The following is a 13,662-nucleotide window of genomic DNA, read 5'->3' as shown; positions in this document are numbered from 1 at the left end:
AGGCCAAAGTAATTCCATCCAGAGAGAAAGTATTATCTGATAAACTAGTTCTGAGATGTTTGGGGCCGAAAACAATGACCTCAGTCTTGTCCGAGTTTAATAGTAAAAAGTTGGAGGACATCCAGTCCTTTATGTCCTTTAGACACGCCTGTAGTCTGGCTAGCGGCTCCGTTTCTTCAGGCTTCATGGATAAATACAGCTGGGTATCATCAGCATAACAATGAAAGTTTATGCCGTGCTTCTGGATGATGTTTCCTAGAGGGAGCATGTAGAGGGTGAACAGGATCGGTCCGAGCACAGAACCCTGTGGAACACCGTGATTAACCCTTGTACCTGTGGAAGAAACATCGTTAGCATGATTTAAACCAGCGCAGTGCTGTTCCTGTAATCCTGATCTCGTGTTCCAATCTGTGTAGCAGGATGTGATGATCTAATGTGTCGAAGGCAGCACTGAGATCCAGTAGAACGAGTACAGAGATGAGTCCACGGTCCGATGCCATGAGGAGGTCATTAGTGACTTTGAGCAGTGCTGTTTCTGTGCTGTGATGGGCTCTGAATCCAGACTGGAAAGCATCAAACAGACTGTTCCTACGCAGGTGGTCATTTAGCTGACTTACAACAGCTCTTTCGAGTATTTTGGAGATAAAGGTGAGGTTGGAGATCGGTCTGTAGTTTCCTAGGACGTCCGGGTCCAGTGAAGGTTTTTTAAGTATTGGAATGATCACAGCAGTTTTAAAAGCCTGTGGTACATATCCTGTTTCCAGAGACAGGTTGATCTGTCCTAATATAGACTCTCCGATCAGAGGAATAGCATCTTTGAGGAGCCGTGATCGGATCGGGATCGGATCTAGAAGACAGGTAGTAGGTTTAGACTTGCAGATGCTGGTGGTCAGCTCAGGGAGGCCAATGGGCACGAAGCAGTCCAGAGTTAGATCAGGATCCGTTTCCAGAAGTGGCGGTGTATCCTCAGCGGTCACAGAGAGATTGTGGTTGATTAGTCCTCTAATAGTGATTTTATCGGTGAAGAAGCTCATGAAGTCTTCACTACTAAGAGCTGCAGGAATGCGAGGCTCCACAGAGCTGTGGCTCTTTGTTCTTGTTTTTTTTCTATTAGTGATGAGTAGTAAGCTGTCCTAGCTTTATGAAGGGCCTTCTTACACGTCAGCAGACTGTCTCTCCAGGCCCTCTAGGAGTCATCTGATTTAGAGGACTGCCACTTCCTCTCCATCCTTCGTGTAGTCTGTTTCAATGATCAGATATTTGAGTTGTACCACGGAGCTAGCCTCTTCTGATTTGAAGTTCTCTTCTTTACTTGGCGATGAAATTATTCTGACCTCTATGGATGCACAATATTATCAACCATGATGCCACAAACCTTGCAGCTTTTGTGTTTAATGTGCTGACTGGCTACCTTTTCTGTTCTGGACCTTTTAGTTAATGGACTTGTTAAGAGGTTGTTTGTAACCATGGAGCACAGGCGCAAAGAGTGTATTCCCCATGATAGAACCACTTTTTTATCTCTGGTAGAGGTATGTGCTGCTTGGTCAGGCACTCATCACTGACTTAGCAGTGACAGCCAAAGGATGGAGCAGACCAGAGCAACAGCCTTGGATAATGTGATAATGTAGATTGTCATGAAACTTTGACTTTTTATAGAATGTAGAAACTCCATACTAGTAACATTTCATTCGTTCTCTTGCTTGTTTGTGCAGAGACAGCGGCTCAGCAAACGTGGAGAAAACTGTCCCTGATACCATCACCAAGTGGGCTGCCGGAGCCTTCTGTGTCTCCTCTGTGGGCTTTGGAGTGTCACCCAACACTGGACTTACTGTCTTCCAACCATTCTTTGTCAGTCTGACTTTGCCTTACTCCGTGATCCGAGGGGAGGTGTTCACACTCAAAGCCACTGTCTTTAATTATCTCTCCAAATGCATTATGGTAAATATTCAAGTTCTTACAAATGCAGGTCATTTACAGTCATACACAGGAATGAAGATGTAACTTGTGACTTGTGTCTACAGGTGGAGGTCACACTGGCAGCCTCAGACCAGTTCACCTTCAGAAACTGTGATGGCTGTCAGTACAGTATATGTCTGTGTGGGGAGGAGAGCAGGACCTTCTCTTGGATTGTAACGCCAACAGCTCTAGGTAGTACACATTTCTGTAAATGGGGATGTTCATGTCTTTATCTTATATAGCAAAGAAGAAAAAATAAATGAATACAATTTGAGAAAGGAGCAAATCAGAAATGATGGTATGTGGAAGGGCTGCTTGACTTTCAGACTTCTGCATTTCTAAAGGTGTTCAGCCTTGTTAGGTAACTAATAATTACCACAACTTGGCTGTCATTTTTATAACATCTTCGTGTGAGAAATCTTTAGAGAGGAGAAGTACTTGGCAGATTTATTAATTAAGATTAAGATTAAGAAACCTTTATTAGTCCCACAATGGGGAAATTGCATAATCTGTCAAGGAAAAATATTTGTCCACTATAATCCAAATGGTGTCTTGACCAGCACTGATTTTAAAGTACAGTATTAGTTTGGCTAATGTAGCATTTATTTGAGGCTTTACAAACTGAGATTATAACAATTCAGATAAAAAAGGAAATACACTTAAACAAAGTTGTTCTCTTAGGTTTGTGCTTTTATATTAGCTTCAGTCAGAACAATGGGTTGACTGTACTAAACAAGCCATAGCTCCTTTTTACTATAGGGAAGTCTGACATGTGAATGTTATATTAGAACACAAGTATTATGGCCTTATATCTATTAATGTTATTGTTATTGCATTGAATACAATCATGTGATTTGAGTGAAAGATGACACACAATCAACTAATTAGTTGTGATTAAGGGCACTGACAGCTGTTGTGTCTGCGCTGGTGGAAGCAAAGACACGCGGCTGTTGTAGCAGTGCCTGGCCTGATAGCAGAGAATTTCCATCAGCCTCCATCAGCAGGGATGGAGACGAGGCTCTGATGAATGTCAAATTGCGCTCGTCTAACTCCCCCTTAGAGAAATGCTGACAATCACTTGTACTAACAAGTCAGGTAGTATCTCTGACGAAACACTCAGAAACCTCTCCCTCGGGGGGTGATCTGTACTTGTCCTCCCTGTGAAGGATTGTGGGTTGTGAAGGAAGGGAGGGAGGGGGTGGGAGAGATGGTATAATAAGGCAACAAATAGGGATTAATGAGGGAATAAGTGAATAAAATGGGAAACTGGAGGTGGAAGAAAACACAGAGGAGGGATGGAGGGAGGATAATGAGTTGGATTGAAAAAGCAGATGGGAAGCTGTTTTGCCTTCGTGCACAAAATGTGACAGTGAGTGGGGAAGTGAGTGCTAATCATTGTGTGTTTACACACAGGTAAGGTGAATCTGAAGGTCAGTGCTGAGGCCCTGAAGACTGACACGCTGTGTGGCAACGAGGTGGCCACCGTCCCCGACATGGGCCAAGTTGACACAGTGATCCGCACACTGCTGGTGCAGGTCAGCGACTATACACACACTGTGATTTGATGCCATGTTTGATGTCTGACTGATTTGAATAGAAATAATAGAGGAATAATAATAAAAGGTAGAATCATAATCTTTCTCTCAATTCTACAGTTGTACAGTTGTTGTACAGTTTACCAGCTCTTAACAAGTTTGTTTTGCTTGTATGGTCATGGTTAGCTCAGTCTGGCTCTGTTATATTTCAATTGTGAAATACTTCTTTCAGAGGTTTCTTACATTTGTGTATTGTAGGGCAATTAACAGTGTTATTCACTGAGATTATTGTTCTTTATTTCCCTACAAGGCTGAAGGAACACCACAAATGGTCAGCCACAACGCTCTCCTCTGTCCCTCAGGTGAGTGTTCATAAACATCAGCCTCTGAAATCTGAAGGTTGCAAGGCGGGCGGCCATCTGGACTGTCTTTTGTCACAGTGAAACCCGGGACCTCTGTTAGATATCAGAGCTGTCAGAGGGGCCTGTGTCAGGGTCAGAGGTTGAAGGTTTCAAAGCCGTTCTTTGTGATTGATTCTGATTGGTGTTTGTGTTGGGAAATATGATAGATAGTCATAATCCAGCAGGTCAGCGGAGGGAATAATAAGGGGTAGTTTAGCTAACCTAATGTGTGTTGTTTTGTGAGCTTTTTCCAAACTATTGTGTGTAATTGTGTTTTTTGACAGAGGGCCCAGTGGAGAAGAAAATCTCTCTTCTGATGCCTGAGATGTTTGTGGCTGGATCAGCCAGAGCGTCAGTCTCAGTGCTGGGTTAGTGACACTACATGGAGGAACTGTGTCTTCTTCTTTTTTTACTTTACTTGCTGTTAACACTTTGTGTGTTCCTCTTTGTGCTTCTGCAGGTGACCTGATGGGCAGGGCCATGAAAAACCTGGACAAGCTCCTGGCCATGCCTTATGGCTGTGGAGAGCAAAACATGGTACTGTTTGCTCCCAACATTTTCATCCTCAACTACCTGAAAGGCACCGGTCAACTGACTGATGCTGTTTTGGAAAAGGCAACACGCTTCTTGGAGAGTGGTGAGCAATTTTCGTGATTCTGCCCCCCTCCAGGATCCTATGTGGAATGTCACTTCCTCTCCATCCTTTGTGTAGTCTTTTTCAATGATCAGATATTTGAGTTGTACTACGGAGCTAGTCTCTTCTGATTTGTAGTTTTCTTCTTTATTTATATAAATCATAGCCAAACCAATTAAATTAAGAAACCTTTATTAGTCCCACAATGGGGAAATTGCTCAAGGCAGCCCAGCAAAGAGCACCATACACCAGTGAGTACACTAGAGGCTATGCAGGTAAAGTGTCTTGCCCAAGGACACACACTAGGGAGGAGTTGGGATCGAACCAACCTTCTGGTTATTGGACAACCCTGCTATAACCCTGCTATACCACTGAGATTCTGAGATTAATATGAGAAGTCAATTTGAGACATAATGGATTCCGCCGCGTTGTAGTATGGCTTGTTGCATTGTAACCACCACTGTCATCAGCTGTACATATTAACACTCTGAAGACAAATTACTAATTAAAAGACCAAGTAAAAGTGGTCTGAGTATGGCCCCCTGTTGCACACCTATAGTGTTGTTGATTTAGCCTGTCAAGCCATACACTTTCACTCTGTGAAAATTCTCTGTGAAGTGAATCTGGAATCCCTCCTCCTCACATCCACAGAAATCCTAACAAAAGTCATTGTTGGTTTACCTCATAAATTACATTCCATTGCAATTTGGATAGGTGTACCACAGAAACCAGAGTCATTCTGTTTATAGAAGAGAAAAAGAATTAGAATGGCTGGCCAGACTAGCAAAGGTTTATTCTTAGTACTTTTTTTACAGCATTGAGACAGTATGAAATGAATGAACCATCTACCAGTCTGCACTACTCCATGTTAAGGTCTTACAGTATTGGCATCTCACAGCAAAGCTTCAATATTAGCACCTCTATGCATCTCTATGACACAATTGATTCTTAAATCGTTTTCATTTAAAGTACAATTAATGCTGATAAACCTTTTATTGTGTGTGTGCATGTATCTGTCTGTGTAGGGTACCAGAGGGAGCTCACCTACCAACATGACGACGGCTCGTACAGCGCCTTCGGGAAGAGTGATGCATCTGGAAACACCTGGTGAGTAATGAGTGAATGGTGTTTAAGGTTAGCTATATGCTAACAATGTCACATGGGTTACAACCTTTATATTGACAGCTACTGGTAATCAGTTATAGGCATAACAGTTGTAGTAATGTATGTAACTACATTTTCTATGATTGTGGTTCTTTGTGTAAGAACTGACAGTTGTAGATTGATATTGATTTCATTTAGAAGATCTTTATATTTAAGTTTCATAAACTGTGGAGGAAAAAGTCTCTCTGCTGTCTGTGTTGATGTTGCGTTGTACACCTGTCAACAACACTTCTGATGACCTGCAAATAACACAACAATAATGACTACATTCATGATGATATAACTCCTGGTTTACTGCAGTTGCATCAGTGGTTATAGAAGCATTTAAAGAAAAATGACACACAAAGTGGGAGGTAGACACACACACACACACAGTCTGTCCTCTCTGATGTTTGGCACCAGCCTGCATCCTAATAATTTACTTTATGAGGAACCTGCCAGAAAATATTAATATTCTCATTTAATGGGCTTACAGCACAGTGCTTCAGGGGATTTAACAAACCTTGCTCTGTTTTGAAAGGGTGCTGGGCAGTTTGGCAGTTGGTGAGTGTGTGTGGGTGTGTGTTTATAGTGAAGAGAAACTAGGACTCTTAAGTGTTCAGCTACATTATAATTCCAGCAGAAGATGACATGAAAAGATTCAACTCAACTTAAAGTAACTGAGTACAGATTTACTCAACACTGTAAATAAGTTTCAAACTAAATATGAACAAATATATGAATATAGATGTTCTAAGCTGCATCTTTCATATGGACAACTGTAAAGTGAAAGGGGCACACACACAGAGAGGCATATATCAGCAGATTGTGTGGTTCCCCTCAGTGCCACAGAGCCTTTAAGCTTCTTAACTCATTGTTTTGTTTCATGGCCAGCTAACTCGGATCATACAGCCAGTTTTTACAGCAGGAAGCTGCTTTCAGCGAAATACACTAAAGCATAATAGTAAATAGTAAAGTGTGTGTAAGTGTAAATATATGTGTATATAGATGTGTGTGTTTTATATATATATATATATATATAGATATATATCTCTATATATATATGTATATATATCTATATATATATACATATATATATATATGTTTGTATATATATATACACACATTTGGTCTTCTTTATTTCCTACAAGTACAAAAGCAACATTTTTCCTGTTAGTTTTTCATGTTGATACAATAATTAATACAATCCACCTATAGCCACACACCTATAATATATGAGAGGATGTTTAGTGTCAAATGTTATTAAAATGATGTACAACCATAACGTTATGGTTAGCTGACTCAATTAGTCACATTTTATTTTTAGGTGCTTTCACATCTGTCCTTTAGCGGTGGGAGCTGCACCTACATGTAAAAAATTTAAGTTAGTATTTCACCTGTGTTGTTAAAGGTAGGGTAGGAGATTTCATTCTGATGATCTTTTTGTTAAATTAGTGTAACTTCTCTTTACAATCCGATAGCAACCGATTAGTTCGGCAGTTTAGCATTTAAATGAAGAATATTAATCATCCCAATCGACCCTGCGCGGAGTATTGGCTGGTTGTCACTCTCTTCCTGCTCTGCGCGCACCAGAGAGGTACATGCATGATGGCCGAAGTCACAGAACGCAGCTCGTCTTCAGGTAGATCCATGTGATTGCAAGGCGTGGCTTCAGGGTGAGCTCTGAGAGAAAGGGGCGTGTGTTTACTTTCTAAATCTAGCTGACTCTCACTGAGTTTTCAAAATCTCAAAAGAGTCATTGAATAATAACCATCCACACTGTCTGGAACAGAAAAATCCTCCCATAACTGTGTCCAAAATAATTATGTAATGCAGCTTTTGAATGTTTCTGGTCCTTAAATACCCTTTAGGACAGACTACATATAACATGCATAAAAGATGACAGCTCCTAACAAAGTAACTTGGATTGCCTCTTGCTGGCTGGCTGCATTATAGGTCATACACCACCTCCTGCATTATAGTGGAACTCAAAGGAAAACTAAAAAACTCAGATTTTTTCTTGAGATGGTTTTGGCTTGTTAGCTAGTACCTGACATGGTGGTCAGCTGCCAGTGGAGCAACCAAGCTATGGAAAAGGTTGAGGGAGGGTTGTACTCGACCTGAAAGTAGATGGGTGTTTGGGAAAACATTGACCATGCAGCTTAACCCCTCAGCCGTTACTGTAGAGACTTCCAAGATGGCTGTCTGTAAGCAAGACATTTCGGCTTTCCTTTTGTACAGTTGGCAGAGGTGGAGCCATATCGTCCATCTTCATATACAGTCTACGTTTATCAGGGTTAATCTTATCCATACTGTTGTTGTGTACTGTAACAAGGTACAGTGTGTATATTCATGGTCCCTTAAGAGGCAGTGTTACCTCAGTCTTTATCCTGGCTCGCACTAATATGATTGCTGTAGATGCAGCTCAGACTCTCAGTTTCTGTGACACACACAGCTGTTACATAATTGTCCTGAAGCTGGGTTCATTTTGGGGTCACTAGCACAGGTTCACAGGTTCAGAACTTAGTGTGCATCTTTGTGATATTCCAGGTTGACTGCTTTTGTAATGAAGTCCTTTGGTGGTGCGATGCCATTCATCTTTGTGCAGCCACAGCACATTAAAGATGCCAGGAAGTGGCTGTCTAAACACCAGCGTCCTGATGGCTCCATCACCTCTGTTGGAAAGCTCTTCCACAACGGCATGAAGGTAAAGATGAGTTTAAAAAGGTTTTAAATGGAACTTAAGATCAGCTTTTTATGGTTTCCTCTGCAAGACAAAAGGGCAGAATTATCTCACCGCATAAAGTGATATTTAGGAAGAGCTGCTGACTTGAGCACATAGCCTAATGACCTGAAGGCCCGCAGCACACATGCATTCAATGCAATATAAATGTTTTAAATACCCTCATGTGTAGTCCAGCTGCTGTACACATTTCTTTGGACATTAAAGATAAGTATAAGAGTAAAGCGTAAAATTGCTTAAAAGAAAAGCATGAAAAAACATGTAGACCTTTTTTTGAGTGCACTCGTGTTTTTTTCATCAGGGAGGAGTGAGTGACGACAAATCTCTGACAGCCTACATAACTGCTGCTATGTTGGAGCTGGATGGCAACCCCACAGTAAGTCAATTTAAATACATTTTTTACATTTACAGTCATGTTCAAAAGTTAGTACCCCAACTATCTATCTATTGTAGACCTATATAGAGGTCTGCACAACTGCTGATGGTCAGTTCATCAAGGACTGATGATCAGCAGCACCTGCTGCAGCTCATTCAATTAAATCCTGTGTAAGAGGGGACTTATCATTAAACACTTGGCTTAATTTTTACAAAATTTATAAAATCACACTGAACAAAGATATAGGTTGTTTTTACACTAAAAACATTATTAAAAGGGAGTGTTACCTTTTGACTGGACATTCACATGACTCTTTTACAGTACTTATGACAAGATGCACAAATTACTACTAAGAGTGTGTACAACAATCCACCAATATTAGAGTGAATCTGTGCCACATAATTCTAAAAAGAGGCCACATTGCTTACCTATTTTCCACCATACTTGCACACACCCACCATTACTCTGATTTAAATAAAGTCCCAGGCACCACAGTGAGGCGTCATCTGTGGATCACTAAGAACATAGGGCCTCAGGCGGAGCTCAGAGTTGGTCTGGGAATTTTTTTCTTTTGTCACTTGTAAATCACAGGACACTTTCAGAGCTGCAGAGCTTCAGTAGTCGTTCTGGAGCCTAAACTGTCTGCGGGGGCTCTGATATCTTTGCATCCATCTCACACCAAGTGCACAAAGTAACACACAATCTTCTATGTCAAATATATAAGTTTATCACAACAAATATCTTCAAAATTGACAAAGTCTGACCAGAACCAGAAACTAGAAAAATGGATGCAGCAGACACTTGCAGTTGCTAACTGTCCACATGCATGTGTAAGGTCACTTCAGGGGTAAAATCTGTGTGTAACTAGTCCCTTGCATAGGTCTGCCACCATTTAAATGTTGTTGAATTTAAATATGGCTTCAGTGTGTCTGCATATTAATAATCACATTTAGATATGCTTTTGTATGTATCAGCTCTGTGTCTGCCTGCTGTGTGGCAGGACCCCGTGGTGCAGAACTGCCTGAGGTTTTTGAAGGCAGCAGTGGCTGACCAGATGGACAACCTGTACACCACAGCCCTGCTGGCCTACACCTTCACTTTGGCTGAAGACCAGGACATGAGAAGCAAACTGATTACACTCCTGCACCAGAAGTCCAGCACACAGGGTAGGACTGTAAGACATCAGGCATCAGGCTAAATATACACTGCTCAAAAAAACAAAGGGAACACTGAAGTAACACATCCTAGATCTCAATAAAAGTTGAAAGCTGAAAATCTTCATTCATTACATAGTAAAAATATGTTGAGAACAAAAAAACATAAAAATGATCAATGTAAATCAAAATTATTAAGCCATGTATGACCTCCATACAACTCCTGGGCATGCTCCTGATGAGGTGGTGGATGTTGTCCTGAGGGATCTCCTCCCAGACCTGGATTAAAGCATCAGTCAACTCCTGGACAGTCTGTGGTGCAACGTGGTGTTGGTGGATGGAACGAGACATGATGTCCCAGATGTGCTGGATTGGATTCAGGTCTGGGGAACAGGCAGGCCAGTCTATAGCATCAATGCCTTCATCATGCAGGAACTGCTGACACACTTCAGCCACATGAGGCCTAGCATTGTCATCATCAGAAGGAACCCAGGGCCCACTGCACCAGCATATGGTCTCACAGGGTGAATGACAATCTTGGCATTCTCTGGCAAATGCCAATCACCCTGCACGGTGTCGGTCTGTAAGCAGAAGCCCCACTTGTGGACGTCGGGCCCTCATACCACCCTCATGGAGTCTGTTTCTGACAGTTTGAGCAGAAACATGCATATTAGTGTCCTGCTGGAGGTCATGTTGCAGGTCTCTGGCAGTGCTTCTCCTGCTCCTCCTTGCACAAAGGAGGAGGTTGTTGCCCTTCTACGGCCCCCTCAATGTCTCCCGGTGTACTGGCCTGTCTCCTGGTATCTCCTCCATGCTCTGGACACTGTGCTGACAGACACAGCAAACCTTCATACCACAGCTCTCATTGATGTGCCATCCTGGATGAGCTGCACTACCTGAGCAGCTTGTGTGGTTGTAGACCACACAAGCTGCTGTAGCACTGACAAAATGCAAAAGTGATTAAACATCAGGCAGAAAGGATGAGAGCAGAGAAATGGTCTGTGGTCAGCACCTGCAGAGCCTCTCCTTTATAGGGCTGTCTTGATCACTGCCTCTCATTTCCACCTGTTGTCTGTTCCATTTGCACAACAGCAGCTGAAACTGATTCACAATCAGTGCTGATCCTAACTGGACAGGCTGATTTCACAGAGGTGTGACTGACTTGGAGTTACATTGGGTTCTTTAAGTGTTCCCTTTGTTTTTGAACAGTGTAATTGATGTCCTATGTCTTTACTTCTGTCTTTGTTGGTTTCTATTGAATAATTAGAGTCAATAATATAATATATAGTATCAATGAAATCATGGTTGTGACTTGAGAGAACTGCATAAACAAGCTCTGTACTGCACCTTACAGTTTGGACAGCAGCAGTCCATCCAGCACAGTGAGACACTCTTTGCTAACCACCTCCTGTGTTTTTGTTGTTTGGCAGGAGGCACCCGTCACTGGGAGAGAGTGGGGGCTTCTGGGAAAGGCCTGGACTCTCTGGAGGTGGAGATGACATCTTATGTACTGCTGGCTCTGCTCTCTGGTCCTGCCCTGCCAGGCTTTGATTTGGATTACTCTGCTGGTATCGTCCACTGGCTCTCTCAGCAGCAGAACCCGTATGGAGGTTTCTCCTCCACACAGGTAGGACACATACAAAATGTGAGGCCTTTAATGCTGAGTGGACTCCAATGAAACCTCTGATCCCTCTGCTTCTTAGGACACAGTGGTGGCTCTTCAGGCACTGGCTAAGTACAGCACTGCCGTCTACAGTCCAGGGGGTGACACTGTGGTGACGGTGATGTCTTTAGGAGGCCTGAACAAGGAGTTCACAGTGGATCAGAACAACAGGCTGCTGTACCAGGAGGAGAAGCTGAGCGAGGTCCCTGGAGAGTATACCATCAGAGCTCAGGGAGAGAGCTGTGTGCTGGCACAGGTATACCAGCCCTACTTCTGTGTTCAGCCAGGTCTCTTTGTAACTGAGGTGTGGGGTGCAGTTCAGGCTGCATGGCCCTGATGGATTTCCTTCAAACATTATGGAAAACTAGCATCAGTTTAATGTCACTTAGAAGCCATAAAGGTTTTCCTCAGTGTCCTCTCAACTCTGAAGTAAATGTCAGCTCATTAGTCACTATGTGAAGATAATAGCAACAGTTGTTGCCCAGGTGGTACTGAGGTGGGTGTACAGCATGTGATCTGAGGCAGTCATTCCCTTATTTATGCAAACTTTCAAGTCTCAATATAAATTAATTAGCATACATATTACATATTACTTAACATATTAGTCTTGGCAGTGATGTGCCTGTCAGCAATTGTCTCTTTATACTGTAAGTCATATGTCACACACACCACGCTGTGACAACTTTTTATTTATAAAATGTGGAGATATTAATAATTGAGTGTAATTTGACAGTTTCATAGCATTCCTGTTTACTCTTTTTGTTGACAGTTGGCTTTTAATAATTATTTACTAGCTTTGATCATGTGTTCTACATAAACTGCAGTAGTTTAGCATAGACAGTTTACAGTTGATAAACAGCTCTGTGTGTGTGTGTGTGTGTGTGTGTGTGTGTCTTTGCAGATCTCCATGCATTACAACATCCCCCCTCCTGCTGACTTCTCTGCTTTCAACATCTCCACTAACACCATGGCTAAATGTAACATCAGCCGGCCGCAGCTCATCCTCTTTGTCCTCGTCAGGTACTGTGTGTGTGTGTGTGTGTGTGTGCATCCTTTCTGTGGGGTTGAGTTACAGTGTGACGTGGTGTGTGTGTGGTGCTTTCAGGTACCAGGGGAGGAGAGAGGAAACCAACATGGTCATCATCAACATCAAGCTGCTGTCTGGATACATCCTGGATAAGAGCTCTCTCAAACTGGTCAGTCCTTCAGACGACTGGGCTCATTACCAAACATGTTGTCTGTGTGTGCAGTAACAATCTGAGTGTATTGTGTACTGATGTCCGTCTGTGATGTTACAGCTGCAGAACGACCGCTCAGTGAAGCGTGTGGACGAGGATGAAGGATTCATCAACATCTACTTAGATGGGGTAGGAAGCAGTGTGTGTGTTTACCTTTCATCATCCTGAGTGTACACTCCTGCAACCTACAATCGGTGCACTCAGACTTAGGATCCACAGTCAAACAGCATTGATTTCAGTCTTGTAAAGTCTTCACAGAGGTGTTGTATTCTCTGGCCTGATGTGGGTAGTTTGGAACATTAGTTGTTGATGTTTGTAGCTTGCAACATTTCCACTGGCCCCCAGCCACATTTTGACCTTCCATTAGCAGAAAGAAAACTTGAATAGAGCTTCATTAAAAAAGGCTGATATAGTTATTAGACTAGATTAGATTAGAAGACAGCTGTTGCATTTGAGTTTGGAACGGCTTGAAACATGCGGTTATATTTCTGCATTTAATTAGTCCCACACTTAAGAAGCTGCAGCCATCAGACATGTTTAATGACTTGTTGTTCATGTCTGAGTGTGAAGGAAGTGAAGGAAATGCTGTCAGATTTTTTCTTTTATTTTTGGAAAATCCTGTAGACTTCTGTGCACTGTGTCAAATGACCAAAGGAAGCTGTTTGTGTTTGCAGCTGAAGAAGGATGAGGCCCAGATGTACAGTGTCACACTGGAGGAGGATGTGCCTGTCAGGAATCTGAAGCCAGCTGTGGTTAAAGTCTATGATTACTACCAGACCAGTGAGTTTGTTTGTTTTTTAACAGAGAAGTTTCTGTTGC

At 42.4% G+C, this 13,662-nt stretch overlaps 1 protein-coding gene across 2 annotated transcripts in view; it reads left to right on the top strand.

The window, feature by feature from the left end:
- The window catches only part of LOC114445030 (alpha-2-macroglobulin-like protein 1), a 30,948-nt gene that overhangs the window by 16,046 nt on the left and 1,240 nt on the right, over nucleotides 1-13,662 (top strand). For both annotated transcript variants that reach the window (XM_028419973.1, XM_028419972.1), the window contains exons 19-34: nucleotides 1,713-1,938; nucleotides 2,022-2,148; nucleotides 3,370-3,491; nucleotides 3,802-3,853; nucleotides 4,177-4,260; nucleotides 4,353-4,529; nucleotides 5,552-5,633; nucleotides 8,220-8,376; nucleotides 8,714-8,788; nucleotides 9,789-9,954; nucleotides 11,373-11,569; nucleotides 11,646-11,861; nucleotides 12,507-12,625; nucleotides 12,711-12,801; nucleotides 12,904-12,972; nucleotides 13,518-13,623. In XM_028419973.1, the coding sequence (XP_028275774.1) occupies nucleotides 1,713-1,938; nucleotides 2,022-2,148; nucleotides 3,370-3,491; nucleotides 3,802-3,853; nucleotides 4,177-4,260; nucleotides 4,353-4,529; nucleotides 5,552-5,633; nucleotides 8,220-8,376; nucleotides 8,714-8,788; nucleotides 9,789-9,954; nucleotides 11,373-11,569; nucleotides 11,646-11,861; nucleotides 12,507-12,625; nucleotides 12,711-12,801; nucleotides 12,904-12,972; nucleotides 13,518-13,623 (2,066 nt within the window). The remainder of the gene's footprint in view (nucleotides 1-1,712; nucleotides 1,939-2,021; nucleotides 2,149-3,369; nucleotides 3,492-3,801; nucleotides 3,854-4,176; nucleotides 4,261-4,352; nucleotides 4,530-5,551; nucleotides 5,634-8,219; nucleotides 8,377-8,713; nucleotides 8,789-9,788; nucleotides 9,955-11,372; nucleotides 11,570-11,645; nucleotides 11,862-12,506; nucleotides 12,626-12,710; nucleotides 12,802-12,903; nucleotides 12,973-13,517; nucleotides 13,624-13,662) is intronic.

This window comes from Parambassis ranga, chromosome 13 (genome assembly GCF_900634625.1).
Source record: "Parambassis ranga chromosome 13, fParRan2.1, whole genome shotgun sequence".
Classification (NCBI taxonomy): Eukaryota; Metazoa; Chordata; class Actinopteri; family Ambassidae; genus Parambassis; species Parambassis ranga.
The sequence above is the reverse complement of the archived record's forward strand: the minus strand, read 5'-3'. Positions and strand labels throughout refer to the sequence as shown.